The sequence below is a fragment of the Neofelis nebulosa genome, chromosome 2 (assembly GCF_028018385.1).
Source record: "Neofelis nebulosa isolate mNeoNeb1 chromosome 2, mNeoNeb1.pri, whole genome shotgun sequence".
In the NCBI taxonomy this organism is placed as follows: domain Eukaryota; kingdom Metazoa; phylum Chordata; class Mammalia; order Carnivora; family Felidae; genus Neofelis; species Neofelis nebulosa.
The window spans coordinates 213,647,476-213,675,212 of NC_080783.1; the positions used below are offsets into that span (position 1 = coordinate 213,647,476).

A 27,737-nucleotide genomic window follows, 5' to 3' on the forward strand; every position below is an offset into this window, starting at 1 on the left:
GGTCTGCTGACACAGCCCTTCTTGCCAGCCACGGGCTCTTAAACCTCTCCCTGCAGACACTCGCTCGGACATGTGCACAGTCACTCACCCAAGCATCTCCCCCTCTGTGGTGTGAATGATCTTTAATAGAAACTCTCCTGTTTCTGTCTGTCCCTCTCTCCAGAGGCATCGGGACAGGGTGATTCACTGCAGTGTGCGGACATGTCACTCCCTCCCCCCACGCAGAGGATGGAGCTATGGCATCGATGCCTTTCCTGTCTCCCAGGGAGGTTTCTGAGTCATCATCTCCAGGGGACAACATTCTGCTCCCACGACAGGAGCCACGGAGGAAGGGGCTTCGGCAGTCCTGGGGGCAGGGAGGGGGCGTGGATCTGATCCGGTCTCTGTGTCTGCTGGGAGCAGAAGTCCTAGGCTGCAGCTCTGCCCGGGAGAAGCTCCAGGGCTCCTTCTCACACCTAGAGCACCTCTGGGCAGCCGGTTAAGCCCTTGTTCTGCTCAAGTCCCGCCCCATGGAAGAAGCAGACAAAGAGGACTGGGTATGTCAGGAAGATGGGTGGGAAAGGGCAAGTTGCCACAAAGCAATGAACACGCACTGCTGACTACGGGGCGCCTCCCTGGGCTGGGTCCAGAGCACCAGGAAAGCCCCAGCCAAGGAGGTGTGTTCTGCCTCTGGCTCGCGGCCAAATCCCTCCGATGGTGGCTCCAAGAGCAATGGAGGTCAAGAGCCTGGAGGCTGGTCCAGGTTCCCTGGGGCCCCGACGCCCCAGAGTGCTGCCCGGCAGTGGTTGTTGGCAAAGAGGAAGAGGTCCGAGGTGGCTGGCCTGGCCAATTAGGGATCGACGAAGGACACAGCGATGTAGCGGGTGCCCCTGGTGGTGGGGAGCCCTTCGTGGTAGTGCGTGAGTCGCCCGGGGTGCATGAGGGTCCAGCCTTTCCGTGGGGCTCGGATGGAGCAGTTGTAGCGCAGGAACCGACAGCCCCCGCCCTGGGAGACAGGAAGCGTCAGTTCTCCCACGGGAAGCTGGGCCCTTCCCCCGCCGCCCTATCCCCCACCTGAGCCACTGTAGCCCAGTGTCCGCAGCCCAGTCTGCCAGGGATGCCTTGTAGAGTGACAGCCACAGCTGTCTAAGGAGGACACTCAACTCAGCAAAGACAGAGAGAGCGAGAGCACTGACCTTGAGTCAGGCAGCCCTGGGCAAAGGTTGGCTACATGCTTTACTAACCCAGGCCTCAGTTTCCCCTCCCAGGAAACAGGCATGAACCTCACAGGATCATGAGAATTAAGTGAGATGATCCAGGTAAGAGCTCAGGGCCAGGTTTCTCAACCTCAGCACTATGGACATTTGTGGGCAGAAAACCCCCCGTTTTTTAAATTGTGGTAAAATGCATGTAACTGAAACTTTACCATCATAAACATTTTTTAAGTACACAGTTCTGGCGGTACTTTCTCTTGTGGGGGGGCTGCCCTGGGCACCCCTGGCCTCTACTCACTAGATGCCAGTAGCACCGCCACAGCTGTGACAACCAAAAATGTCCCCAGGGGGTGGGGGGACAAAACCGTCCCCTAGGTGAACCCCTGATACATGGTAAACTCTCAAAAAAATTAGAGGATGCTTGTGTGGGTGTCCTTCACTGTGGCCAGCCCAGGACTGAGTCCCCAAAATGCTTAGAAAATAGCAGCTTAAAAAAAAAAAGAGGGGCGCCTGGGTGACTCAGCCAGCTGAGTGTCCAACTTTGGCTCACGTCATGATCTCACGGTTTGCGAGTTCGAGCCCCACGTTGGGCTTTGCGCTGATACTATGAATCCTGCTTTGGATTCTCTGTTTCCCTCTCTCTCTGCCCCTCCCCTGCTCTCTCTCTCTCTCTCTCTCTCTCTCTCTCAAAAATAAATAAACATTAAAAAATTTTTTTAGGGGCGCCTGGGTGGCGCAGTCGGTTAAGCGTCCGACTTCAGCCAGGTCACGATCTCGCGGTCCGTGAGTTCGAGCCCCGCGTCAGGCTCTGGGCCAATGGCTCGGAGCCTGGAGCCTGTTTCCGATTCTGTGTCTCCCTCTCTCTCTGCCCCTCCCCCGTTTATGCTCTGTCTCTCTCTGTCCCAAAAATAAATAAAAAACGTTGAAAAAAAAATAAAAAAAAAAATTTTTTTAAATAGCAGCTTAAGGAATGAGTGAATCAACAATGAATGAATGAATGAATGACTCCCTAGCTGAGCACACCTAGAGGCCTCCCTTGGGACCTTGAGGCCCCCAGAGCTGTCCCCTCTCCACCCCACGTCCTCCTGGTTTCCCCGGCTCTCCCCTCCAACCACCAGCCTGAGCCCCACACCCAGACTAAGCCCGTCCTGCCATTTCCAAGGCAGCCTCTTCCTTCTGAGACTGATGGAAACCCTAATCTCCTTATCACCAACAGCTATCAGGCCTCGAGTACTTACTGCCGGTTCCCATAGGCAACCACCTGAATGAGCTCAGGAAACTGTCACAGCAGTTCTGTGGAGGGCCCTCCACATTTTTCCAGCCAAGATAGGAGGAAACTGAGAGCCTAAGAAACATGTCTGAGGCCACAGAGCTGGTGAGTAGGTAGGCAGGTGCCGGTTTACGCAGTCTGACTTCTGACCTCCCGTGCCCACGCTCTACTGTGTCTGAAGTCCTTTCCCTCACAGACCTGGCACCCTCTTTCTCTCTCTGGTTCTTGGGCACTGGGCCCCACAGGCCCCGCAGCCCCAACCACCCCGTGAGCAGCTCACCTCGTAATCCACACCGACCCGGTTCAGGGCGATGTTGATGGTGAAGGTGGAGGCGTCGTGGTGCGGCATGAGGGACGGCTGCTCATCTGGCTTGTAGCGGACAACAAAGGCCAGGTCGAACTGGGCCTGTGTCAAGGGGGTGGGAAAGAGAAGCGGCTGGACAGAAGCCGCTGAAGAGCAAGAGAGGCAGGGGTGCAGAGGAGGGGCCCCTCACGCAGTCTTTGGGATGCTGGCTCCCTGAGGGCAGGTTTGTTCAACGCCGTGTTCCCCCGTGCCTGGCACAGGGAAGGCTTTCAATAAAGATGTGCAGAGAGGGGAAAGGACAGAAGGAAGGGAAGGAAGAGAAGGGAAGGGAGAGGAGAGGAGGGAAGGGAAGCTAGGGCAGAAGGAAGGCAGCTCATCCTTACAACCCTTTATGGCAACTATGCAGGCTGCTGATTCGTCCGTCAAGGGCAGTGCCCAGGCAGTCAAAGCAGGGGTCTGGAGAAAGCCTTGTGCGTGAGGCGGTGATCAAGGGAGGGAAGGAGCGCAAAAGGCAAAGGGGCAGTCAACAGGTACTCAGTGGGGAGCTAAAGGGAAATTGAGAGAGGAGTGAGTATGCTGGCCAGCGAGCCGGGGGCTTGTCTGCAAGCTGGGCAGAGGCATCCTTGAGGCAGGATTTAAGGACACGAAGGAAGGAGTCAGAGGAGTGATGTCACAGGCTGGAGGCAAGACGGGCTGCCCCTACCCTGGACTCTTCCAGAGGCGCTCCCACCATGGGAGGAGACTTCACTCCCACCTGGAGACCAAACATTCAGGCCTCTCCCGAGGCTGGGACCACTCTCTCTCCTTCCCACCACTCTCCTCTCCCTAGCCACTCCCCCCATATCCCCTCTCTGGCTACATCCCAGGCACACCCACCCTGGTATAATAGCCTGGGTAGAGCTTCTCGGTCATGGGGGCGATGTACTCCACCAGGAACTTGTGCCATTCCCGCTCGAAGCTGATCTGGTTCATGTGGATGTCGATGGTTGGTACGTTTTCGTAGCCACCCTGGATGCGGTTGTCCTGGAAGTGACCAAGGCGAGCGTGGTAAGCAGAATTCTAAGACGGCCGCCTGGTGTGTGGACTGCCCAACCGCCCCCACCCCACCTGTAAACATGATGGGATGAGGTTAGGGCAGAGGGCAAAGCGAACGGGCTCTGCAGATGTCACTGAGGTAACAAGTCAGTTGACTTTGGGTTGATCACACGGGAGAGTGCCCCGGGCGTGCCTTTAAATGAGCATCTTGGGGCTCCTGGGTGGCTCAGTCGGTTAAGCGGCCGACTTCGGCTCAGGTCATGATCTCACGGTCCGTGAGTTCGAGCCCTGCGTCGGGCTCTGTGCTGACAGCTCAGAGCCTGGAGCCTGTTTCAGATTCTGTGTCTCCCTCTCTCTGACCCTCCCCCGTTCATGCTCTGTCTCTCTCTGTCTCAAAAATAAATAAACGTTAAAAAAAATAAATAAATGAGCATCTTGAAGAGAGAGACTCTCCCGCTGGCCTGGAGGAAGCACGGGAATGAATTCTGCCACAGGAGCTTGGATTAGGACCCCGAGCCTCACCTGAGACCCCAACCCTGCCCGCCCCTCGACTGCAGCCTCGAGAGACCCCTGAGCAGAGGACCCGGCTAAACCACATGTGGACTCCTAGAAACCCGGAGATGATACGTGGGTGTTGTTTTATGCTGTTGAGGCTTCGTGGTGATTTGCTACACCGCAGAAAAAACCAGGTGCAGAGGGTCACAGGTTGGCTCAGGCACTAGAGTCCCAGCACTGACCTGGTCCCGGGAGCACAAAGGCTGGCCAGACCCCAGAAAGCATGGGCTATGCCCGTTCCTGGCCTCCGAAGATGATCTCACCACCAAAGCATGTGGATGAGGCTGGTAATCGGAACCACTGGTTACTCCAGCTGCCAGGTCAAAGGTTAGCCAGGCTCTGAGGCACACAGGCCCAGGGCCTCATGTGCCTTTAAAAATGCCCCCTGAACTTTCTAAGATGAGTACAGGTACGGGATTCCTCTTCCAGGGAACCACACAGCCTCTCAATCCAATATGCTACTTGCTTCTGCTGTCTGGTGAATGTGGCCTTAACGTCCCTAATTCTTCCTCATCCCACACTTGCGTGTTCCTCCCCCATTACACACCCAATCTGGTAAAGGAAGCTAAATCATTCTAATAACAAACCAGGAACTGGAAATCTAGAATGTGAGATTAAGGCAGCTCAAAGTCACCTAGCGGTCATGGCAGCCTGGGGACCCATACTCCGACCCATTTCTTCAATCCCCTACTCCTCAGTGCCAGAGCACCCCCCGAAAGAGTCCCAGAGAGAGGGGTGCCTGGGCGGTTCAGTTGGTTAAGCGGCCGACTTTGGTTCAGGTCATGATCTCATGGTTTGTGGGTTCGAGGCCTGCATCGGGCTCTGTGCTGTCAGCACAGAGCCCACTTCAGATCCTCTGGCCCCCTTTCTCTCTGCCCCTCCTCTGCTCATTCTCTCTCTCAAAATAGATAAATAAACTTAAACAAGCGAACAAAGTCCCAGAGAGGTTGGCCAGCTTGCCAGGAAAAGAGCCCAGAGGACAGGCTCCCCCACATTTCCCAGCCCAGGCACCTGGGCCCCCACCTTGTTATCTCCCAGAGACCACTGGCCATAGTGTTCCATCTCCTCCACCAGCTCGTCACAGGCCGTCTCCGTGAAGATGGGGAACCAGTAGACATCTGGGCAGGGCTGGAGAGGGCGGGGACGGAGGGGAGGACTCAGTCACACGGGTCCGGGTGGCACCGCTGCCTCTTCCCCCACCTCCCCCACCCCCCTGTGGAACCCGCCACAGGCAGGGCCCCTCAAGTGGCCCAGGCCCTTCCCCATACCCTGGTCCGTGAGCTGCTAAAGGGGGAAGGAAACTGAGCTCAGAGCTGGTCTTTCTCAGCCAAGGTCACAGAACTACCGGGGCAGAGCCAGGAAGGGAATGTGCGTATGGAGGGAGGACAGCCCAGCAGGCTTCGGGGCAAATAGAGAAGCACTGTTTCTTGCTACTGGCCCATGGCCCACGGTTGAGACCACATTTGGGGACATTTTCCTCTTCCTTGCCTGGGCCAGGAGAGCAACCCAAGGTCCCGAGGCCCCTGCAGACTCCAGATGGGAAGTACCGACAGGAGGAAGGACCAGCCCACTGCCCAGGCTCTTGCCCAAGTGCTTCCAGAGCCTCCCCTTCTCTCCTGGGGCAGCTGATTGCCTTCCTCTGCCCTCCATCCCCCTCAGCAGGTGCAGGGTGTGAATCCAGTACCTTTGTCCCCAGAGGCGCCCAGTCCTTACCATCTCTAGCAGCTTCCCTGCCAGGGCCTTGGTGTAGTTCTCGTGGATGTACTTCTCCTTCCAGTCCTGGGGTGGGGGGAGGGGAGTCGGTTGGGGTCCTCAGGCCTGGCCCGGGCCAGCTGGGGCTCCAATGCGGGTGAATGTGTGCATGCCTGGGGGAGGGGGTACGCACCAGGCCCACCGGGTGCAGGTGTATGACGTGGGCACACAGTATGCCTGCAGGAGCTGGTGTCTTCATAGGTACCTACACGCGTGTGCATGTGTGTGCAGGTCTGCGTACAGGTATGTGCATGTGCCCAAGTCAGCCATAAGCTCGCAATGTCTAGGAACGCCGTCACCACTTTCTCCTCCTCTGAGCTTCTCGACACCCTCAGAAGTGAGCGAGGCTCAGACAGTATACCCATTTTAGAGCTAAGATAACTGAGACCCCAAAGGTCGAGTGGCTCAACGAAGTCACAGCTGAGGGTCCACAGACCCAGGCCTGACTCCTGGTCTCCCCTCCACTAGATGGCGCTGCCTCTCCAGAGCCCGCGTCTCCCAGCCCAAACCCTGCCCCACACGGTCCCTGGGGTGGAGGAAGGCAGGTGGCAGGTAGCCCTCAGAGCCCCAGCTCTTCTCAGGCTGAGCAGGAGTCCCCTTACACCACTGGCTCGCTGGGGTCCCTTTCTCTCCCTCCCCTGCCCATCCACCCAGGACCTCACCTCAGGGTTGCTGAACACCTCCCAGAGGTCGTTGTGGAGGTGGCTGGTCTGGTAGCTGTCCAGGGAGAGCAGGTGGCCAAAGGTGTGCCGGTTGGTCAGGTACATGAACACGTCCTGGGGAGAACAGGAAGGATGGAAGAGAGCCCCTCTCCCCCACCAGTCCCAGGAGAGAGAGGCATGGCTGCAGCCTCCTCTGTCCATCAAGTTGGAGATCAGGGAACCAAGTGCGGGCACCCCATCTCGTCTCCCTAGCACCCGGCCAGGCCTGACATGGATACAATCAAGGAGGGCTTCCTGGAGGACTGAATGGGAATCAAAGAACCAATGTTGATGGTGTAGAAGCAAAGAATGGTGTCTGCTCCTGAAGTTCAGAGCACAGGAAGACACCATCATGCTGCCACATTTAAATAAAAATAACCACAGTCGGGGGCACCTGGGTGGCTCAGTCGGTTGAGCATACGACTTGGGCTCAGGTCATGATCTTACGGTTTGTGAGTTCAAGTCCCATATCGGGCTTGCTGCTGTCAGCCTATCAGCACAGAGCCCACTTTGGATCCTCTGTCCCGATCTCTGCCCTTCCCCGCTCACTCGCGCTCTCTCTCAAAACTAAATATTCTTAAAAAATAAAATAACCACAAAAACATATCGGGTGGGACACAGGGAGAGGGCAAGGGCGTCTCTTTGGCACATTACTCTGTGCTAACAGCTCGGGGCCTGCTTGGGATTCTGTCTCCCTCTCTCTCTAATGTACTAAGGTACATCTAATGTACTCGGGGTACATTTAGGTGGAGAGTTTAGGGTTTTTTGGCTGTATTGAAAATGTCAATGAAACAGACGGTGTGAAAACTGGGTCCACTAAAATGGTCCCCACAGACCCTAAGGACCAGCCCTCGTGCCTGATGCCCCGAGTGCCCCCCACCAGGCCCTGGCATCTCAGAAGCTTGAGGCCTAAGGCGACAAGATCCAGACCACCTTCTCCATCAACGGCCCCCCCCCCCCCCCCCCCGCCAACTGCCCAGCGCTGCCGACCTGCTGCCGGATATTGGCACAGAAGGCCATGTCGGGGTCCAGCTTGCTGTGGTGGAACAGGTCTGTCTGCAGCAGTTCAGCCCGCAGGGCACTGCCCTTGATCAGGTAGATGTTGGAGATGTAGGGCACGTTCCAGACGCCACTAAGGGTGAGAGAGGAAGATGGAGGGGGCTGCAGGCCGTCATAGGCTAGAGATCAGGGCCCCGGGGGAGGAGGCAGTCAGAGGCCGGGAGGGCACGAGAGTGCTGACTTGATTCCCCTACCCTGGGCACATGGGCTCAGGACAACTGCCGGGAAGTCCTTCCCTGTGTCTGACTGCAGTCTTCCCTGCTTTGGGTTTCACAGGAATTCGAGGGCAACAAGGACGGGAATATTGGGGGAAGACGGGTGAGGGCGTTCCCATCCCGCAGGTACTCACACGCGCCGCCCCTGCACAATGTCCACATAGTCCTCGGAGCGGGCGTAGTAGCCATCTGCGCTCAAGGCCCCCCAGAAGTTCGACCACAGCCTCCCATGGCGGGTCATCAACGGGGCGATGACGTTCCTGAGGAAGGGAGCACCTCAGTGGGAGTCTCCCTGCCCACTGGGAGTTTGGGGCAGATCTAATTAGGTGTGGGGCGGGGGGGGGGGGGGGAGGACTGCCCTTTCAACCCGCAAGTGGGGCCTGGAGGGGGGTGGGTTGGCCCATCTGGTTCGTGCTCCCTCCAACAGGGCAGCCGGGAGCGGAGGGCAGGAGGGGCAGCTTGCAGCAGGGAGGAGGGAACATCTTGGACCAAGACAAGGTTGCCGGGCTGCGGCAGGCCCAGGGTGGGAGGTGAGGCCAGGGTGAAGGCGGAGAAGAAAGGCATGGCGGGGGGCCGGGGGGGACTGGAGCGGGGGCCCGGGCTTGGAGGGCCAGCCTGCCGCAGCCCACCCACAGCCTCACTTGTTCTGCTCGATCAGCAGGCGCAGGGTTTTAGGCTCCGTCAGGGCCACGTCAGCATCCACGCTGAAGTAGTAGGTGCAGCCACGGTCCTGTCGGCACAGATCCCTGCAGGTAGGGGTTCCGGGGTCAGCAGAGGGGTCCCAGGGTCCCAGAGCAGCGCTGCAGCCTTACTCTCCAGGCCTGCCCCCCTCTGTGACCACAGGGAACCAGCCAAAGTTCTTTAGAGGGGTCAGGCCAGCCCTGGTGCAGGTTGGGCCCAGCAGCCTTGACCCCGAGACCCAAACCCTGGGCTGTTAGGCTCTCCAGATGAATGCCCGGAGCTCAGCGACTGCTATCAAGTGCCCTGAAAACCCTCGGACTGGGGAGAACACGGCCCACAGACAGGTTCGTACACCGCCCAGGGCTAGGGGGTAAACCGGTTCTGCCCCTTCTGAAGTGTAGTTTGGTCACCCGTACCAAAAGCCTTACAAATTTATGCTCTTTTTGTTAATCTGGCCCGGGGCTCAGCAACGTACAGCCCGTGCTCCAAATCCAGCCCACTGCCTGGTATCATTGTAGGTCGTGACCTAGGAATGGCTTCACGTTTCTGAATGGTTGGGGGAAACGAAAATCAGAAGGAGTCACATAAAAATCATATGAGGGGTGCCCGGGTGGCTTAGTTAGTTAAGTGTCTGAGGTCGGCTCAGGTCATGATCTCATGGCTCGTGAGTTCGAGGCCCACGTCGGGCTCTGTGCTGACAGCTCGGGGCCTGGAACCTGCTTCGGATTCTGTGTCTCCCTCTCTCTGCCCCTCCCCCACTCATGTTCTGTCTCTCTCTAGCAAAAAATAAATAAACATTAAAAAAATTTATTTTCAGGGGCGCCTGGGTGGCTCAGTTGGTTAAGCATCCAGCTCTTGGTTTCGGCTCAGGTCATGATCTCATGGTTCAGGGGTTCAAGCCCCACATCGGGCTCTGTGCTAATGGCACGGAGCCTGCTTGGGATTCTGTCTCCCTCTCTCTCTGCCCCTCCCCTGCTCACTCTCCGTCTACCTCTCTCTCAAAAATAAATAAATACACATTTTTTAAAAAGTTTAAAAAAACTTATTTTTAAGTCGTATGAAATTCAAATTTCAGTGTTCGGAAGTAAAATTCGTGGGAGCACAGCCACGCCCAACTGTGCTACAACCTCAGGGTCAAGTGGGCGTGGCAGAAGAACCTTCCTGGAGGTTCCACAGCCTCGGATCTGGACTAATTCTTCCACAGTCAACAGGGATTACTTGTTTGTTTTAATAGTAAAGGCAAAATCAGAGATCGTCTCTCGAAACTGTCCTTGTTTACCTACTTCTGGCTTTCCAGTTCTTCCTCTTTCTCTGATTTGCTTCCTGCACCCAAATGACACTGCTCAGCCCTACCCAGGAGCCCCCAGGTTGGCAGGGCAGTGCCTATTTCCCCATTTGACAGATGGGAACACTGAGGCCCAGAGAGGGGCAGGAACTTGCTGGAGACCACATGCAGCCTTCTCAACTCCTCTGTCTCCTGGCCTGATGCCCCCCTACCCACTACCGTCAGCAGAGATGACCATGGTGCCCCAGCCCCCAACTCACGCGCCCACGTTCCTGGCGTCGGCGTTTGCCACCCGAACCTCAGGGCCCACCAGTTTCACGGACTGGTACTCGCTGCCATGCTCTGCCAGGAACTGTTCCACCTGAGCCTTGTGGTGTTGCTCCTAGGGGTGGGGGATGGGAGGGTGAAGATGGGGACAGTGGTTCCACCCCAGGACCACAGCACCCCTGCTCCTGCAAGCCACTCCCCTTCATTCCTCGCACACTCTTGGCCATTGGCTTTCCTATCTCCAGACCTCTGCCCATGCCAGCTTTTCTGCCTGGAGTGCCCTTTCCCAGCCATCCCTGACCAGGCCAGGCCCACCAGCCTCTTAAGAGCCTCTGTCACTTGGACAGCATCCCCGACCCCACATCCAGAGTCGTTGATTTTGCCGGTCTGGAGCGAGGCCCAGGGACCTGCTTCGCTACAAAATGCTCCGCGTGATCCTTGGACTGCACTTTGAAAAACAATAGTCCAGGGGCGCCTGGGTGGCGCAGTGGGTTAAGCGTCCGACTTCAGCCAGGTCACGATCTCGCGGTCCGTGAGTTTGAGCCTCGCCTCAGGCTCTGGGCTGATGGCTCGGAGCCTGGAGCCTGTTTCCGATTCTGTGTCTCCCTCTCTCTCTGCCCCTCCCCCGTTCATGCTCTGTCTCTCTCTGTCCCAAAAATAAATAAAAAACGTTAAAAAAAAAAATTAAAAAAAAAAAAAAGAAAAACAGTCCATTCCCCAGGCCCCTTGCAGGGGGAAGCGGACAAATCAAGATTTTTAGGATCAAACCCAGGATTCAGAGCGAAGCCCGGCTCAGCTACCATTAGTTGTGTGGCCTTGGACAAGCCACCTCACCTGCCTCAGCTTCCATTCCCTCCCTTGTAAAATGGGAGGGCAACTGAGCCTAAGTCCCAGGGTTCCTGTAAGGAGGCGACAAATCAGACCGGGCTCACAGGTCTTTAAAGACTGCCTGTGACAGTTTTCTTTTTCTGCACAAAAAATGAGAATTCACGTCTCCAGGGAAGCGGGGAGACTCCCAAGGGCAGGGCTGACACCCTTCTCCTGTTTCCACGTGGCACAGTTGAACTAATGTCTGTGACACAGGCAGAGCTGAGCCGAGCGTGCGGCCACAGGGCCCTGGGAGTGGGATGCTGACTGTCGGGGCTGAAAGGTCTCAGAAAGGGGTGCTGCCGGATGAGAGAACATTACGGGGGACAAGAAGCCTTGAGAACAGAGAGAACTCGACGGCGTATCTGGCATCCCGGATGCCAGGGAAATGAGGTGGGACTTTATCCAGCTAGGAAGCGGGGGAGAGGGAAGGAGCTAGGAATACTGAACCTGGGCCTGCTCCCCACAAAGCAGCAGGCCTCAGGGCCCTCCTTGATTCCCCAGAGGGTACGCAGGGAATGAAAACCAGTTTGTCACCGAATCGAATCAGGAAGGACCGACTGAGGCAGGGAGAGAAACAATGACAATGATGACAGCTAGGAGCACCTGTCATGTGCCTGCCCTTCCCTCCTGTGTGTTTCCCGTGCCCACTTGTTTAACCCATGCAGCAATTCCATGAGGTCGGCACGATTCTAGCCCCATTGAATAGGTGAGAAAACCGAAGCACAGAGAGGTTGAGCAATGTCACACAGCCAATACAAGAAGTGGCCCTGGGATTCAAACCCGGCCAGTCTGACTCAAGTCAAGTCCAACGCCCACTTCCATTTGGCCCAGACAGTGATGCTTCGGTTAGTTCCGGAGATGTCCCAGGCCACCCCGTGAGGCTGGGCCTTGACCCAAGCCTCATGGCGACCCCGCCAAGTGCCTGCTACTCACGTGGTTGTGAATGAAAAGCCGCATCTGTTTCCGGGGGTAGTGGAGGCGGAGGAGCCGCTGGAAGAACAGGGATAGGAACGGCGTGGGCTGTTCGATGAACACGCCGACCAGGACTGTGGGCAGAGCTTCATCCTGCACGGGGAGGGGGTGGCATGAGGGGTGGCGATGTGGCCACCGGGCCACTGCCGAGCCCCTAGGGTGGCCCGAGGGACCCAGAGCCAGAGGCAGAGGCGTGCAGACTTAGCAGGAAAGGGGCCTGAGCCAGGGAGCTCCAAGCAGGATGTGCAGAGACAGGCAGAGGCAGGGACTGACAGGGAAGCAGAAGGAAGCGGGAGGAGGTGGGGGGTCCCTGCTGGGCAGATCACGTGAGCCTAGACTTGGAGCCAGGACCAGCTGATGGCCTGCTGTCACACAGCCTGGCTGGCATGGGTCTGCAGTGAGCCATAAACAAGGGGTTAAGGGGGCGCCTGGGTGGCTGTGGGTTGAGCATCCAACTTTGGCGCAGGTCATGATCTCACAGTTTGTCAGTTCGAGCCCCGTGTTGGGCTCTGTGCTGACAGCTCAGAGCCTGGAACCTGCGTCAGATTCTACGTCTCCCTCTTTCTCTGCCCTTCCTCAGCTCGTGCTCTATCTCTCTCTGTCTCTCAAAAATAAATGAACAAAAAAATATATATTTTTTTAATATGAATAGATAAACATTTTAAAACAAAACAAAACAGGGGTGCCCAGGTGGCTCAGTCAATTTAGCGTCCAACTCTTGGTTTCAGCTCAGGTCATGATCTCACGGTTCACTGTCAGCACAGAGCCTGACTGGGATTCTCTCTCCCTCACTCTCTACCCCTCCCCCACTCATGCTTTCTCTCTCTCTCAAAATAAACTTAAAAAACAAAAAAACCAAAAAAACGAGGAACAAGATCTGTGAGTGAGTGGAAGGCAGCTATAGGAGAGGAATCAAGCGGAAAGAACCAGAACTTTGGCATGGCCAGGGGGTTGTGCATGAACAGGAGCCATATGTAATCTCAGAAGGCTTCCAAGAGGAGGTGCCTGGGTGAGGAGGAAGAGGGAACCCCAGGCGGGAAGGTTATCCCTTTACCTCCCACCAGAGACAACAGTCTCTTCCAGACTCACTCAGCCTCCTCATCTGCGAGGACCAAGCGCCCACGTCTGGCAGCCTTACCCCTATGCCCCTGAGGCTGCGCAGGCCCTCGTCACACACAGCGCAGCCTGTCTCGAAGGTCCAGAAGCGTGGGATGTAGTTGCCCAGGTAGTTCAGCTGCAGCTGTAGGGAGACGTGGGGTCAGAGACGAGGGGTATGGCTGGCCCCGCCCACCTGTAACCACTGAGTCACATCCCTCTCAGCCCCTGGTGTTCCCACACCCTGGCCCTCTAAGGGGACAGGAATGCGGCTTTATTTGGGGCAGGTTTTGGACAGAATGTTCTGGTGCCCTGAAGATCACCGAAGCTGCTCTGGGGGCCCAGGGAGGACTGGCAGCCTGATACACTTTTATCTCTGGATCTGCCAGAAGCTTGTAAAATGCAGACTGCTGCCTGCCCCCCACCCCAGAGTGTCCAACTGAGCAGCTCTGAGGTGGGGGCAGGAAGTCTGCTTTAATACCCTCCCCTTTCTCTCTGACATGGTGGGGGGAGTGGAGGGGGTCGGGGACCACACGTGAAGAAGTGTGCTGTGAGCCAGGGCTGGCTCCCCGGGGCATGTGAGGTCCGGCCCGCACCCCAGCTGCTTCTTAGCTCCAGAAGCGCAGGGACCAGTCTGTGCTGCTCATGACAGACTATGCCTTATGTCCTTCCTAAATGTTTGCTGAATGAAGAAACAAGTCTGCCCTGGGATGATGGGGTACGGATGACTTGGGGCAGCCCAGCTGTGGCCTGGATGGGGTCAGCAACCTCCTTTCTGTCCTGGGGTTCGGCAGGGATGAACATTACTGACCGTCACAGCAAGGAAATAAGTCACCATGCTGAACTCAGATGTGAGGACAGAGGCAGCCAGGGGGCAGCGGGGCCCAGCGGGGCGGCTCTGACCCCAAGGAGAAGCGGTGGGGTCACAGTGAGAGCAGAGTTGAGCCTCTGCCCCTGCTCTTACTCTCCCCAGGGGCTGGGGCCTCTCCCTACCTTGGTGGGCCCATTGCCATGAATCAGGACCGGAAGGGTGTCATAGGCAAGGTTCCTCGCTCTCACGTGGCCCATTTCAAACTTGAGCACCACCTCATCTGGGGGTCAGAAAGCACAGAGACATCCAGTATCAGGTCTAGAGGCCAAGTTCAAGTCCTAGCTCCTGCTCAGGGCTTGTTCTGGGTTATTAACATCACTTCTTCGAGCCTCAAGTTTCCTCGTCTGTGAAATGGGGTAAGAGCGGGAGGGCTCTGTGTTGGGCAAGCACTCAGCACCACTCCTGGCACATAATGAGCATAGAATCCACGGCAACTCCCAGTATTTATGGTGATTACTTATTCAAGCCAGAAGCAGGAGATGGGAGAAAACAAAGACCTGAAACATCCCAGCTAGAGAAGCTCCAGGGACAGAGCCTGGGGGCACCTGCTCCGACAAACGACAGACCTGGAGAGCAGCACTGAGAATGTGCCAGCCCCAGCGGAAGGGCTGAGCAAGGTGGGGGACAGGTCCTGTCCTGGTGGAGAGACTCCCTCGGGCAGGATCCTGACAGATCCTCTGACCCCATTAGACAGCAGGAGGTAGCAGCCCATCCAACAGTTACAAATGCAGAGGAGTCTTCCGTCAGAGGCCTGGGAAGACACTGGGGAGGGAGGCCCTCCGTGCGGGTGACCATGTGAAGGGGCCCCTCTGCGCAAGCGCCTGGCTCCCCCAAGAGACGCTCAGGACCCAGCTTCTTAGTCTAGGTTCCTGTGCTTCCAGAAGCCATAGACAAAAGGGTGTGGCTTTTCCTGCACCTTCCTGGGAAAGGACTCATTAGATTCTCAAAAAATAAGATTCCATTTATCCCATAAAATCACCAAGCAGCTATTGGGTCCAACTATCCTTTTCTTTTTTTTTTTTTTTCCAACTACTCTTTTCTTAAGATGTCCATCAGCTTCCTGTGCCAGCCACCTGGGAGGTGGGAGGGCAGGGAAGGAGAGGAAGCAGGAGCAGGGATGCATAAGAACCAGGGATGCAGGGCTGGGGACGGGTACCTACTGTGCACATCGCCCACCTGCTCCCAGGCTGAATTGCTGCCTCCTCCCCTGGTGTCCCGCAGGCTCTTAGACCAACCTCTTGGCCCTCCTTTCTCCACCCCCAGGGAAACACAGCTCTGCCCCAGGACATCCAGGTGGCCTCTGGGACCTGGGGATGGGGCAAGTGACCTCCTGGAACAATAGCCAGGGAGAAACCAGCCTCTTCTCCTCCTTGGGCTCAGGCCCTGCCTGGAATCCTCATCACCTTATTAATGACTCTCTTGGGATCCCTCTCCCCATGGGGGCCGCTCACCCAAGGCTCCATCCAGATTCTGGAAGATACGGCAGCGGTGGTCCAGGGTGATGTTGATCTGCTCCTGTAGGAAAGAGAGCACTGGGCTGCAGCAGGGACAGGCCCTGCTGGACGATGGGGCTCCATCACGCCCAGTGTGGGGAGCCTGCCTTCCTACTTCTGCCCCTTCCTTCCCCCAACACCCGCTGGGCCCTGGCACATCAGGATAGCTCGGAGCCCTGTGATCTACTGGTCCAGTGGCTCTACTCACAGAGAACTCAGGGACTTTCAGAATTAGAAGGCATCTAAGGCAACAGCTGGTTCAAGTATAACAATCACGATAACAACAAATGTTTTTCACTTTACTGTCAGTCACTGATCTAAATACTACATAAGCATTAGTTCATTTAATCCACACAACATCCTTTTTTTAATCTTTAAAAATTTTTTTAAAATGTTCTTATTTATTTTTGAGACAGAGCATGAGCAGGGGAGGGGCAGAGAGAGAGGGAGACGCAGAATCCGAAGCAGGCTCCAGGCTCTGAGCTGGCAGCACAGAGCCCGACACGGGGCTTGAACTCACGGACCGCAAGATCGTGACCTGAGCCGCAGTCGGACGCTTAACCAACTGAGCCAACCAGGCGCCCCAATCCAAACAACATCCTTATGGGAAAGTCCCACCATCGCCATATTTTACAAATTTAAAAAACAGGGCACAGAGAGGTTGGATAACTTGCCTAAAGTCACCCAGCTAATAATTGGTTAAGCTGGCATTTGAACCCCAGGAGCCCGGCCCTGAGGTCCCTGTTCACTGCACAGGGCTGCCTCTTCAAGATCCAGCTGTGTCTCATGGAGCCCTAGGCCAGGCCAACAAAGGCAAGTGGCATGCTAGGCCCAGTCCTCATCCCATAGAGAGGGAAGGGGACTCCCACAGAGTCCACTTTTATGTTTTGGACCCTGGGCTTCTGCAAATGATGTCACCCGAGGCAAAGGGGAAGGAGGAGGAAAGACTGAATTAAAAAGATCAAGTTCATGTTTCTACTGCACAAGTCCAGCTGTTTCATTTCAATAGTTCGTGGATAATAAAAACTGAGGCCGAGAGAGGGGAAGTGACTTACCCTAGGTCGCACAGCACCGCATGGATGGAGGTTATGGGGACAAGCAGGGAAGAATCCAGGAATCCTGACCCCCTCCACCCAAGGACTCTCTGAGTTTCCTGCCTGCCTGGAGGACACCGGCTAGTTTGGGGCGACACTGGTCCAGACCTGCCACCTTCAGTCCCTTCGACGACCCCTGCCTCCCTTAAGGCAGGCTTGGAGGTCATGGCACAGGTCTGGCCAAGACCTCTTCAGCCCCCAGAAACCTGCCCCCCCACCAGGCAGGGTGGGGCAGGGGCAGCTCAGCCTGTCAGTTCCTTTCAGTACCATCACCCCCAAAAAGGAGGCTATGAACTCCTGTCTCGCTGACTTGAGTGTCTGTGAGGGTGAAGGCCCCCACTGTCTTCTTCGCAGCCGCATTCCTGCCCCGCACCTGACAGTGTCTCACATACAACAGGCGCTCAATAAATAGCCGCTGAACACCTGAGTGAATCTGCGAATGAATAAGTGGGGGCCCAACCCACGGAGTCAGGGGGCACTGCTCCCACTATAGCATCAAGATCCAGCATCAAGATCCCCCCCGCCCTGCCCCTGTTCCTCAGCTCCACCCGCCGCCCCTTACCCTCTTCTCTGGGTCCAAGAAGATCTTGGTGTAAAAGAGCTGGTCACTGTCACCGTCCTGGCCCTCCCACTCGGCCACCAGTTTGCTGAGGCTGGGGGCATAACCGATGAAGCCTGCGGTTGGTGGGGGACACACAGAGACAGACACTTAGCTTCCGGCTTCTAAACCAGAAGCTTCTTCCCAGACTCTGCTTTCATTCATCTCCCACTCCTTTACCTCCTCTTAGAGGTCCTCCTGGATTGAAGGGAGGTAATGTCTGTAGGCTGAAAGCAACCTGCTAGTTCATGCCACTTGGTGACAAGTTCCCCCTGAGTTCACAGAGAAAGATCAATGGCATCCACTAACCTGAACCAAATCAGGTGCCGGGCACCACGTAGGTGGTGAATAAATGCATCAGACCAGGAGTCCCTGGAGAGCAGAGCTGGTAGGACATAGGCTTGGAGCCCCTTTTCTACAGTTATCTGGGAAACTTGGCCCAGAGAAGGGCAGAGGCTGGGCCAAGGTCACACAGTGCATGGGGGCTTAGAGGGAAAAGCCCACACAGCTCCTTGGCCACAGTGCAGACTGGAATGGAGAGAAAAGGGAAAAGGGGCCAGCCAGGGAGGGCTCCACCCCAGGGAACACCCCCAGCCTTGGGCCAGGACCAGGCCATCTAGACTGTGCTAACTCTCTCAGCCAATGGGGAGAAGTGGCTGCCGGAGACGAACCCCCTTCCGTGGCTGGACAGAAGAATCCAGAATAAAATATGGATTTTACTCTCCATGCAATAAGAAGGCATTGAGTGATGCGTGTGGCTTTGCACCTGGCTACTGGGTGGAGAGCGGACTGGAAGGGGTGAGGGCTGAGGCCGGCAGAGCAGGCAGGAGACGACTGCAAATGGCCGGGAGCCAAGTGAGGCGGCAGCAGTGGGGGATGGACATGAGGGCAGAGTCGAGACCTTTCAAAGTGGGAGTGGCGTCACCAGCCCGCTGACTCAGAGGCGGGGACCGAGGGAGGATATTTAGGGGTGGCTCTGGTTTTGATCTGTGCAGATGGGTGGCTGTTCACAAGATGGGGAGGACTGCAGGGGGCAATATGTCCCGACGGCAGCGGATGGACCCCTCTGGAACCCGCCCAGCCCCACCGCGGCCTCCGCGCCCAGACTCCTCACCTCCAGAGCCCAGGAACCTCTTGCCATCGGACACTGCCGGGTACTTGGCCTCCAGCCTGCGGTCAGGGTAGATAAGCTCCTCGGCCGAGAAGACCACCTGGCTCCTGGCCTGCCGGAACTTCTTCAGGAGCTCTCGAGGCCCCGACGCAAACACCACGTCATAGCTGTGGCCAGAGCCGAGGAAAGTGGGGGCGAGGCAGAGGTGAGCAGGGGCTCATGAGGCCACCTTTCCCACGCCACCCCAGGGCCACGCCAGGGGAAACGGCTCTTCCCTGCTGTCTTTGGCCAGCCCGTGGCGTTGCCACCCCGCCCTGGGCAGAGATGGTCCCCACCTCACACTCGAAGCATGGCTCACCCCACCTGGGCAGGGCCCCCTGCCCATCTCACCACCCCTGGGAATGGTCTTTTCTGGGCTCACAGGCCCCCTCAAACGGTAGGCAACCTTAGCTAGAGCGAGTCCCCCCCCACCCCCGATATCCTGCAAGGGCTAGAATATTCTAGAATATTCTCTCTGGGCCCCACCCAGGAAGCCCCCAGCCACCTACCTGTCTGTGAAGAGAATGACCAGGTTCTCCTTGTCTGCGTGCTTCTCCAGAGCTTTCTTCAGCAGCCGAACCTTCAGCCCTCCACCCGATGACGCCCCCTTCTCCCCATTCCAGTCTTCCCCCAGGCCCAGCGCCTACAGAGAAAGGCCCTTTAATGTGGGCTTTTGGTACAGAACTATCTTGTCAGCCAAAATTCTACCTCTGCCTGAACAGTGAACATCTTTGCCTGTCTGTCCAGCACCTCCTCCCTCACCTGTGGGGAAACCACTCTACACCGTGTGTGAGGCTGACAGGGCTCTGGGGGTGGAGGTGGGGGTGATGTGACCACACCTGGCCAGTCAGTGTCCCATCCTTCCCCCAGCCATGGGTTTGGGCATGTGACCTAAGCATGGCCTGTCAGACTCTTCCCCGGGACTGTTCTGTCCCAATTACGGAAAGGCTGTCTAGTTCTGTCGAGGTTGAGAAGCTGAGGCATGTGGGTCTGTGACTGGTGGTCATCCTGCCACCATGTAGAGAGAGCATGCCTGCAAATGAAGGCCAAGGGAACCTGGAGATAGAAAGATAAAGCCCTAACCATGCAGCTCGAACCCCTAGATCCAGCTATGCCTGAAGCAACCTTCTGCTTCAACCTGCATTCATGTGAGCTAATCCATTTTCTTTCCGGCTTAATGCCACTGGATTGCAAGCTCTGTAGGCAATGCCCTGGTCTGCCCTGTCATCATTCCAGCCCCAGTGCCTACCACTGTGCCTGACAGAAGGAGCCACTCAGCACACTTAGCTAAATACTGGAATGTCTCCCTGCAGGGCTTAGCCCCCATCCTGCACACAGAGGACACCAGAGGACAGCTCAGCCTCTGTTTCTTTAGAGCAGAGTTTATACAGGTAAGATCTCCAGACTACGGCTGTCTCAAAATCCCTTGGCGGGGGAGGGGGGAGGAGGGAATTGGTAAAATGCTGGTTCCCAGGCCCTGCCTTCTAAACCAGCCCCACTCCCCTAGTGTTAGCATCGCCCCATAGCCCTCCTGTCTCACTTTCCCCACATTCCCAACTCTGGCACCTCCCAGACTTTGCCTACATTCTCCCCTTCTTGCTTTTCCTAAGTCATCCTCCTCTTTTGGGCTTCTAGAAGCTTTCCCTGTGGCCCCAATCAGTTCGGGAAGGGCAAAAACCCAGCTCCTGGACTCACCCGCTACCCCGAGGTTGTCCTGGCCCCTTCCCCCCACCGGGAGCCTCTTACCTGGATCTTGTAGTTGAAGAACTGGCCTGAACGCTTGAAGCGTCGGAACCCCTCAGTCTCCTTTGTGGCCACCGTGAGGACTAAGAGGTTGTCTATGGACAGAGGACAGCGTGGTGAGTGGGAATGGAGGGTGAGGAGAGGTGACAGGCAGGAGCAGGTCATTGTTCCTACATGTGTCAAATCCCCGCAAGATGTGCCCTCACGTCCACCCATTACAGACAAGGGCCCAGGGCCCAGGTAGGAAAGATGTACCGAAGGTCACTCAGCTGGTTAATGATAGAGCGGGGACAGAACCTGGGTCTCCTGGAATCTCCTCCAGGGTTCTGTCCCCCTAGGAACTGAATGGCACGACAGGAGGCGCCCAGAACAGAAGCGTCTGCACCTTGCGTGGTGGGGCTGGGTTTCTCTGGATTTAGGGGGCTGTGGCCCCAACACGGGGGCGGAGGGAAAGGTTCGTCCTGAATGCCAAGCACCAGGGGGACCTCTCTAGCTGATGCTGGACATGAGCCCAGGGATGGCCACCTGCCTGCACCCAGGGCGCACACTGCTAATCCATCCCAACAGCCTTTCCTGCTGAGCCTCTCCGCCAACATGTGAGAACCTCTGAGTTGACCCTGAGTGGAAACGGACTTGAAATCCTCAGCTTTGGCCAGAATAGCTGTACTACCTTAATAAGAGACTTCTCTCAGGCTCTGTCGTGTGGCTTCACCTCTGCAATAGAACCTGCTGAGGGGCGCCTGGGTGGCTCCGTCGGATAAGCATCTGACTTAGGCTCAGGTCACCATCTCGCGGTCCACAAGTTCCAGCCCCGCGTCGGAATGCGTGCTGACCGCTCGGAGCCTGGAGCCTGCTTTGGATTCTGTGTCTCCCTCTCTCTCTCTGCCCCTCCCCAGCTTCTGCTCTCTCTCTCAAAAATAAATAAACATTAAAAAAAAAAAAAAAAGGCTACCCAATTGATTCTGATTGCAATCAGAGTTAATCACCGACTTAAGGAAATCATGATTCATTAAAAAAAAAAAAAACAAAAAAAACCTGCTGAAAACAGCTCCCCAGGGGGCATCTCTGGGAGCCCTGGGGAAGCCCCTTCCAGATCACAGTACGAAGGGGCACCTGGCTGGCTCAGTCAGTAGAGCATGCAACGCTTGATCTTGAAGTTATGAGTTCGAGCCGCACGCAGGGCAGAGAGATGACTTAAAAAAACAAAACAACACAAAAAAACAAACAAACGACAAACAGTACAGTGGTCAACCCTTTATCCACGGGAAATGCATTCCAAGACTCCCAGTGGATAGGACCGCTCCACAGATAGTACCAGACCCTATATACGCTATGTTTTTTCCTATGTGTATGTATCTACGATAAAATGTAATTATAAATGAGGTACAGTAAGGAATGAACAATAGTGAATAATAAGATGGAACAATTATAACAACATACTGTAACAAGCATCATGTGGATGTGGCCTCTCGTGCTCACCCTCCTTGCGATGATGTGACATCTAAATGCCTACCCGACGAAACAGAGTGAGCTGAATGACACAGCACTGAGACATAGTTAGGCTGGAGGATCATCTGCTTCCGGACCCTGGTTGACCGTGAGTAACCGAGGCCGCGGGTAAGGGGAGGCTACTGTTACCCACTTCAGGGAATGCCAGACTAATTCAGTGAGATCGGGCCTGTAAAACCCTCGTTGGGTTTTACTAAGAGCTATGCCTGGTGCTGATCAGTGAGAGGCAAACACCCTGCTTTGGCATTCAAGGCCCTCCCTGATCGGCCCAGTGATGTACTCCTTCCCTCCATTGAGTGGACGAGATCTCCCCCAGCCAGGGGTCTCACCTTGCTGAGCTCCTCCCCTCCTGCCCCAGCTCCCTCTCTCTGTCCCCTTTCGCTAATCTTCCTCCAGGTCCCAGGGCCAGTGACAGTGACACCCCTTCCCTGCCACCACCTCTATGAAGCCTTCTGAGATTTGTCCTGACCTCTCTCCTGCCTTTAGAGGTAGGACACCCCCCGCCGACCACTTATTACCGTTTCATGGGGTCCAGGACATAATGCTTTCCTGGGTGAACTGACCCACCAAGTGGCCAGGCCAACACAGGCAAGTAAGACCTTCCCATACACCCCCACCCCCCTAAAAACAAGAGAGGCCTGGGCTGAAAGAACAGAAGCGTATGGAAAGGGGAGGCCTCACCACCTGACCTTGGGGGCCAGGAAAGAGGGGTGCTGTTCACACTTGAGGAGAGGCTCCCCCAGTTCTTGCCAGGATGGTTAAGTGTCCCTGCACCTCCCCCCCGCCACGCAACCCCCCCCTCCCCCCCCCCCGAGCAAGGAGAAGAGAGTGGCTGGCTCTGAGGCCCTCCTGTCCTTGGCAGGGAACGCTGGGACAGGGAGTGTCACATTTCACAGATGGACAAAGCCCGCATGTGTGTGTGTGTGTGTGTGTGTCTGTGTAAGTTGGTGGATCAGGGCTCCTGAAGACAGGCTGTGGTGGGAGGGGCTTGAGGGGGTAGGCATCTCAAGGCTCCTTTCCTGAGTCCCCTCTAGCAAAAGAACAGGTACCCGATGGCTAGCCTTTACCGAATACCTTTGGCATGCAGGACTCGGTTCTGAGCACTTTACTCTCCTAACTCCCCACTCTACAGTTAGAAACCTACGGCTCAGAGATGGTAACTTGCCCAAGGGAACCAGGAAGTGGTAGCACCAGAATGTGGTCACAGAAGTCTGGACCCAGAGTCCCCTCTCTTAACCTCTGCACGCACTGCCCTGGCTTGGGGCAGTGACCAGCTGTCTGTCTCTCCATCTGTCTGAAAAAACCCTAGCTGAGGTCGAGGAGAAGGTCCCAGGCTATACTGGACCCTCCCCACCCACCCAGCCTGTCTCTTCTCTGATTTCCAGGATGATCCCAGGTGCCCCATGGGGGCCTTAACAAATCTAGTAGCCGAGGACTCCAGAAGATCACCTCGTCCAGAGGGTCAACCTGCCTACATAGCAGCATCACAGGGAGCCTGCGAATTCCAGGACCAGAGGTCTGAGATGGGCCCAGGAGTCTGGATTTTTTTCTACCCTTCCCAGGTGATTTCTGATGTTAGCCCATTGGGAAATTTCTGATCCGACCCATCCCCCGGTCCTGATCGGGGCTCCGATGCAGGGGTGCGGGGATGGGTCACAGCAAGAGAACTCAAGGCAGACCCCTCCCCCAAGGGACCCTGCCATTACCTCTCAATACCCCCCACCCCCACGCAAGCTGCCTCAGTGAACCCAACCTTTGCCCCATTCCCTTGCCTTGCCTGCACAATTCACTCCTCCTTCCTCTGAAGAGGCCCCAGTCCTCCAGGAAGCCCTCTTTCCTCTGCCCAGCAGGTGATGCACCAGTACAAACATGTTCCTTGTCCCTTTTGCCAGGCCAGGCTCCTGTCTTTATTTCCTTGGCCTCCCTCCCCCTCCCTGGGGCTGGGACTGAGCGTGACTCAGGATGTCTGGTGTATACCGTCTGGCCTTAAGGAGCACGGTGGGCAGGTGACTCTAGTAAGCACTACCACCGGTTGAGCCCTTGCTAGAAGCCACATGCCACACAAAGTGTGTTACAGTCATCACATTTAACTATCGACATCCCATGTGGCAGGTGATAGTTCTACCCCTCCCTTCTATAGGCAGGAAACTGAGGCACAGAGAGTCCAAATGACCTGCCGCAGGTCACAGAATCTTGCCGGGAGAAGGGAATGAGCTGGAATTCCAAATGCCTGTGTTCTTAACCTCACCATTTCTCTGTCCAACATCCTGGAAGGCTGCAGACCGAATCCAGCATTTCCAGCCGCCCTCTCTCAGGCATCCCCAACGTGGACATTCGGCTCCAGTCACCCGGCAGGCAGCCAGAGCACAGGGCATGCCACAGGGTGTCAACGTGGAGGATTCGGTATGGAGCACCAGGGCCCTGCCCCCCTGCTTTCTGGCCGGTCTGGCCGGCCCACCGGGGGCCAAAGCCAGGGTCCCCATGAGGCCTGCCACCCAGGGCTCTTGGCCCTCCAGACCTGCTGCCCAAAGTGCAGCACTGGTTTTCCCCGACAGGCAGGCTGTGATCCAGGATCAGAGGTGAGCAAAAGGCAGCAGGGCAGAGCGGCAGACAGACTGCTGGTGAGTAACTTAGCTTCTCTGTGCCTTTTATCTGTAAAATGGGATCATAACAACAATGGTAGTACTTTCCTCCAGAGACTTTCGTGAGTACTGAATGAGCTAATGTCCGTGAAGTGCTTAGCATAGTACCTGGCTGCAGGTGACACATGTCAAAGGGAACGTCCCGAGAGAAGGGCATGTGTGTGGCCAGGTGCTGCCCCGGGGGTCAGGGATGCAGAGAAGCCACCTTGGTGAGAGCAAGAATGATGGGGACAGGCTGAGCCCGGGGGCCTGGGGGAATACAGATCCCTCTTTGGGGTCCAAAGAGAAGGCTGGGAACACAAGATGGCTCTCCAGGCACGGTCATGACGCACCCAGTCTGCTCTCTGGGGAGGTGGGAATGAAGCTCCTCCCCATCCTCCGTGCTCCCCCCAGGCTTGAACGGAAGCCACAAACGGTGCGGCAGAATGGCAGGAGATGTACATTCCCAGTGCCCAGGAGCCCGGCATGCCTCCCGAGTCTGAAGCCCTACTCCTTTCTGCCCCTTCAGTCCTCCTCAGACACTCCCTCCCCCCACACACATCCAGCTGGGCCCGCCTGACTCCTGGGACCTTTCCACTCCCTGCCTGGAACAGCATGACCCGGGACCCCCGCCCACGCCCTATTGACTTCCCAGAGCCTTGGAACTTGGCAGCTGTCAGGCTCCAGGTGGGCCTTCCCTCTCCATGGCCAAACCGAGGCCTGCAGGGACAGGCGGGAGCCCAGGGAGAGAGCAGTGATCAGCTAGAAGTCTCTACAAAAGGGAGAAAGGACCAGGTCTATGGGAATTTGTTCGTTTCAATGTCGCTTTGTTGACCGTCTCTTTCTGTCTCCCACATTGGTCTGGGGGCTCCCCCAGCATAGGGCAATGTCTCCCTTCTCAAGCATAGGGCATTCTGGGAGCAGAGGGCTGTGTCTCCCCCCATAACATTGGGTACCTACTGAGGTGAGCAGTTCTGGGCCCACCCACCGCTAAAATTGGGAACTCCCTAAAGTGGAAACCCCATCTTTCTCTCCATGTGCCAAATCCACGTGCGTGTGGGTACAAGCTGCGAAGAGCGCCATTCCTGAACCTGCCCACTGGAACATTCCTTGGCAGCTGCCCCATCCCAGCCACCTGGCACCGACCGGGCACCCCAGCCCAACCAGGGGAAGGGAGGAGCTGGCCTCTCTGGGGGGTGCTGGAGCGTCCCCCACTCCCGACACCAATCAGTGGGCCTGCAGGACCAACTACCCTCCCACTCTGTCCTAGCCAGCAGGCTGAGGGTCCCGCCTCAGTTGGGCCTGGGAGAGTTGAGCAGGCTCCTCCAGACAGCATCTCTGACCAACAGCACCCCACCCCCACCCCATCCAGACGGGTCGGTGGAGATGAGCAGCGGGTCTGAGTCCCAGTCAATGACCCCACCTCCAAGCACCTACCACGACCTGAGACCAGGTGTTTAACCTTTTGGGCCCTCAGTCTTCCTATCTGCAAAATGGGCTAATGATTCCTTACTTATTAAAAGGATCTGGATAGAGTAAGGGAAGAGAAGGGTCTCAACCTGAGAGGGGCTTGATATTAGCTCCATGTCTGGCAACCTATTACCTCTTGTCCATCAATCTACTATTTACTTACGATCTACAAGGTGCTCTGCCTGGATCATCTCAGTCACACACTCAATCCTGCACCTTTAATGGGACTCCCTTCTGTCTCCTCTGTCCCCTCCGGTCACCTGCCGGGGCCAGCGCACCTGAAGCCTTGTCATCGATTTGGTCCCTGACTCACTTCTGTGGGCTTCACTGTGGGAGCAGGAGTTTTTTCTCCTTCAGTGGTCTGAGGCGGAGGGAGCCCACATCAGCAGAAGCAGGGGAAAGAGAGGCTCGGGAAACAAAGGCTATTATAGGGCGCCTAGCTCCTGGCCAGCGAGTGGACCCAGGCCGCAGGCCTTTGGCACACACTATCAGCCCAGCCCTGTGCTCAGCACCTGCATCACTGGATTTTTTTGACCTGTTTTACTACCCTGCTGGGATACTCCAAGAAAGCAGGCGGTGCTGGGTCCGAGAAAGAAAATGCCAGTGTAGGCCAGGTATTGAGCTGAACCCTCACCAGGAGGCCTCATCTCCTGGAATCCTGGTCAGAGCACTAGGACTCAGGTACCACTGCCCCCACTTTGCAGGCTAGAACACCAAGCTTCATGGAGATTAGTCACCACGGGCTTTACCGCTAGGAGATGTGTGGCCTTGGGCACAACCTGGCACAAAGGAGGTACTAAGAAACGGTGGTTCCCATCCCCTCCCCGGGTGAGGGTCTTCTATACCACCATCCTGCCTCCTCTGGCTCCCGGGTTCTCAGGAAGGAGGGCAGACAAAACAGGGGACCATGGTCGGGGTGGCCAGTTCAGCTCTGCTTTGCTGGGACTGCCCACAGGCTATGCTCTCCTCCGGGCTCGCAGATGTTCAGCAGGCAGCCCTGGAGGTGACCCAAGGAGCGGTGGGGAAGACACTAGCACCTACTCAGAACGATGGGGCACACTCTGAAACCTGCCCTGGGGATGTAGAGGGAACCCTAGACACGGAGTCCAGTGGGTCTAGAACCAACCACTCCAAGACTGGACAATCCTGGGTAGTCACTGCACCTGTCTGAGCCTCAGTTTCCCCAGGTGCAACCTGGAGAGAGTTAAGACCCACCCAGCAGGCGCCCCGCAGACCACAGAGGACTGATATGACAGCGTAAATGGCTCTGCCACGTGAGCCACCCCCTCCTCTCCCCACCCCAGTGGCTGTGATGCCTACGGTCTCTGAGCCCGGCACGGAAACCAGGCACCCCTGGGTGTCAATCCTGGTTCCAAGGCCCCCAAGCTGTGTGATCTTGGGCAAGTGAGCCGACTCCAGAACCTTACATAGTGTGCCCCTCTGGAAAAGGGGGTAATAGAAGAGCTCGCTTCCGCGGGTCGAGATCTCGCTTAACCGATAGCTGGCCCATAATAAGTGCTCCCTAAACAGTAGCCATTGGTATTACTGTCACGAGAGCTATTATGATTTGGATGGACCTCGGCTGTCCCTCCCCTCCCGGCTGCACGGACGTGGGAACCGCAGCGCCAACAGAGGAAGTGATTTGTCCGAGTCACCAGCGAGTCAGTGGCCAAACGGCCGGAACCCGGATCCCCTCGGAAGCCCAGGCCTCCCGTGCAGCCCAGACCAGCCTCTCGGGCCCCGGGCCCGGCCGGCGCGCTCACCCTCCGGCTTGGCGTCGCCCTTCGCTTCGGCCAGGAGCAGCCAGCCCAGCGGGGCCAGGAGCAGCAGCGGCCGCATGGCCAGGGTCTGGGGACGTCCGGCCGTTCCCGCCGCGCTCGCAGTCTGGAAACTTCGCGACGGGGCCCGCGGTCCGGCTGCCACGCACGGAGCCC

At 56.6% G+C, this 27,737-nt stretch overlaps 1 protein-coding gene across 2 annotated transcripts; it reads right to left on the minus strand.

Moving 5' to 3' along the window:
• Positions 1–105: 105 nt before the first annotated feature.
• Positions 106–27,737, minus strand: PLOD1 (procollagen-lysine,2-oxoglutarate 5-dioxygenase 1). 2 transcript variants are annotated; one of them, XM_058719041.1, is made up of 19 exons: positions 27,567–27,737; positions 20,207–20,298; positions 18,970–19,103; positions 18,425–18,588; positions 17,275–17,387; positions 15,577–15,640; positions 14,248–14,345; positions 13,298–13,399; positions 12,121–12,252; positions 10,311–10,432; positions 8,726–8,830; positions 8,219–8,344; positions 7,801–7,942; positions 6,772–6,885; positions 6,071–6,136; positions 5,381–5,485; positions 3,644–3,790; positions 2,744–2,869; positions 106–985 (listed from the first exon to the last, which is right to left on the minus strand). In XM_058719041.1, the coding sequence occupies exons 1-19, from the start codon at positions 27,640–27,642 to the stop codon at positions 830–832; spliced, it is 2,184 nt and encodes a 727-aa protein (XP_058575024.1). In that variant the 5' UTR covers positions 27,643–27,737; the 3' UTR covers positions 106–829. The 2 variants fall into 2 exon arrangements, with proteins under 2 accessions (XP_058575024.1, XP_058575023.1); XM_058719040.1 differs by lacking the exon at positions 27,567–27,737 and adding an exon at positions 23,961–24,210.

Coding starts and splice junctions, on each gene's coding strand:
- PLOD1 (XM_058719040.1), bottom strand. CDS start 24,195: ATGGGGACCCTGGCTTTGGCCCCCGGTGGGCCGGCCAGACCGGCCAGA. Junction 20,299..23,960: donor GGATGTTGGACAGAGAAATG/GTGAGGTTAAGA, acceptor CTCTGTCCATAG/ACAACCTCTTAGTCCTCACG. Junction 18,589..18,969: donor GTCATTCTCTTCACAGACAG/GTAGGTGGCTGG, acceptor CTCTGGCCACAG/CTATGACGTGGTGTTTGCGT.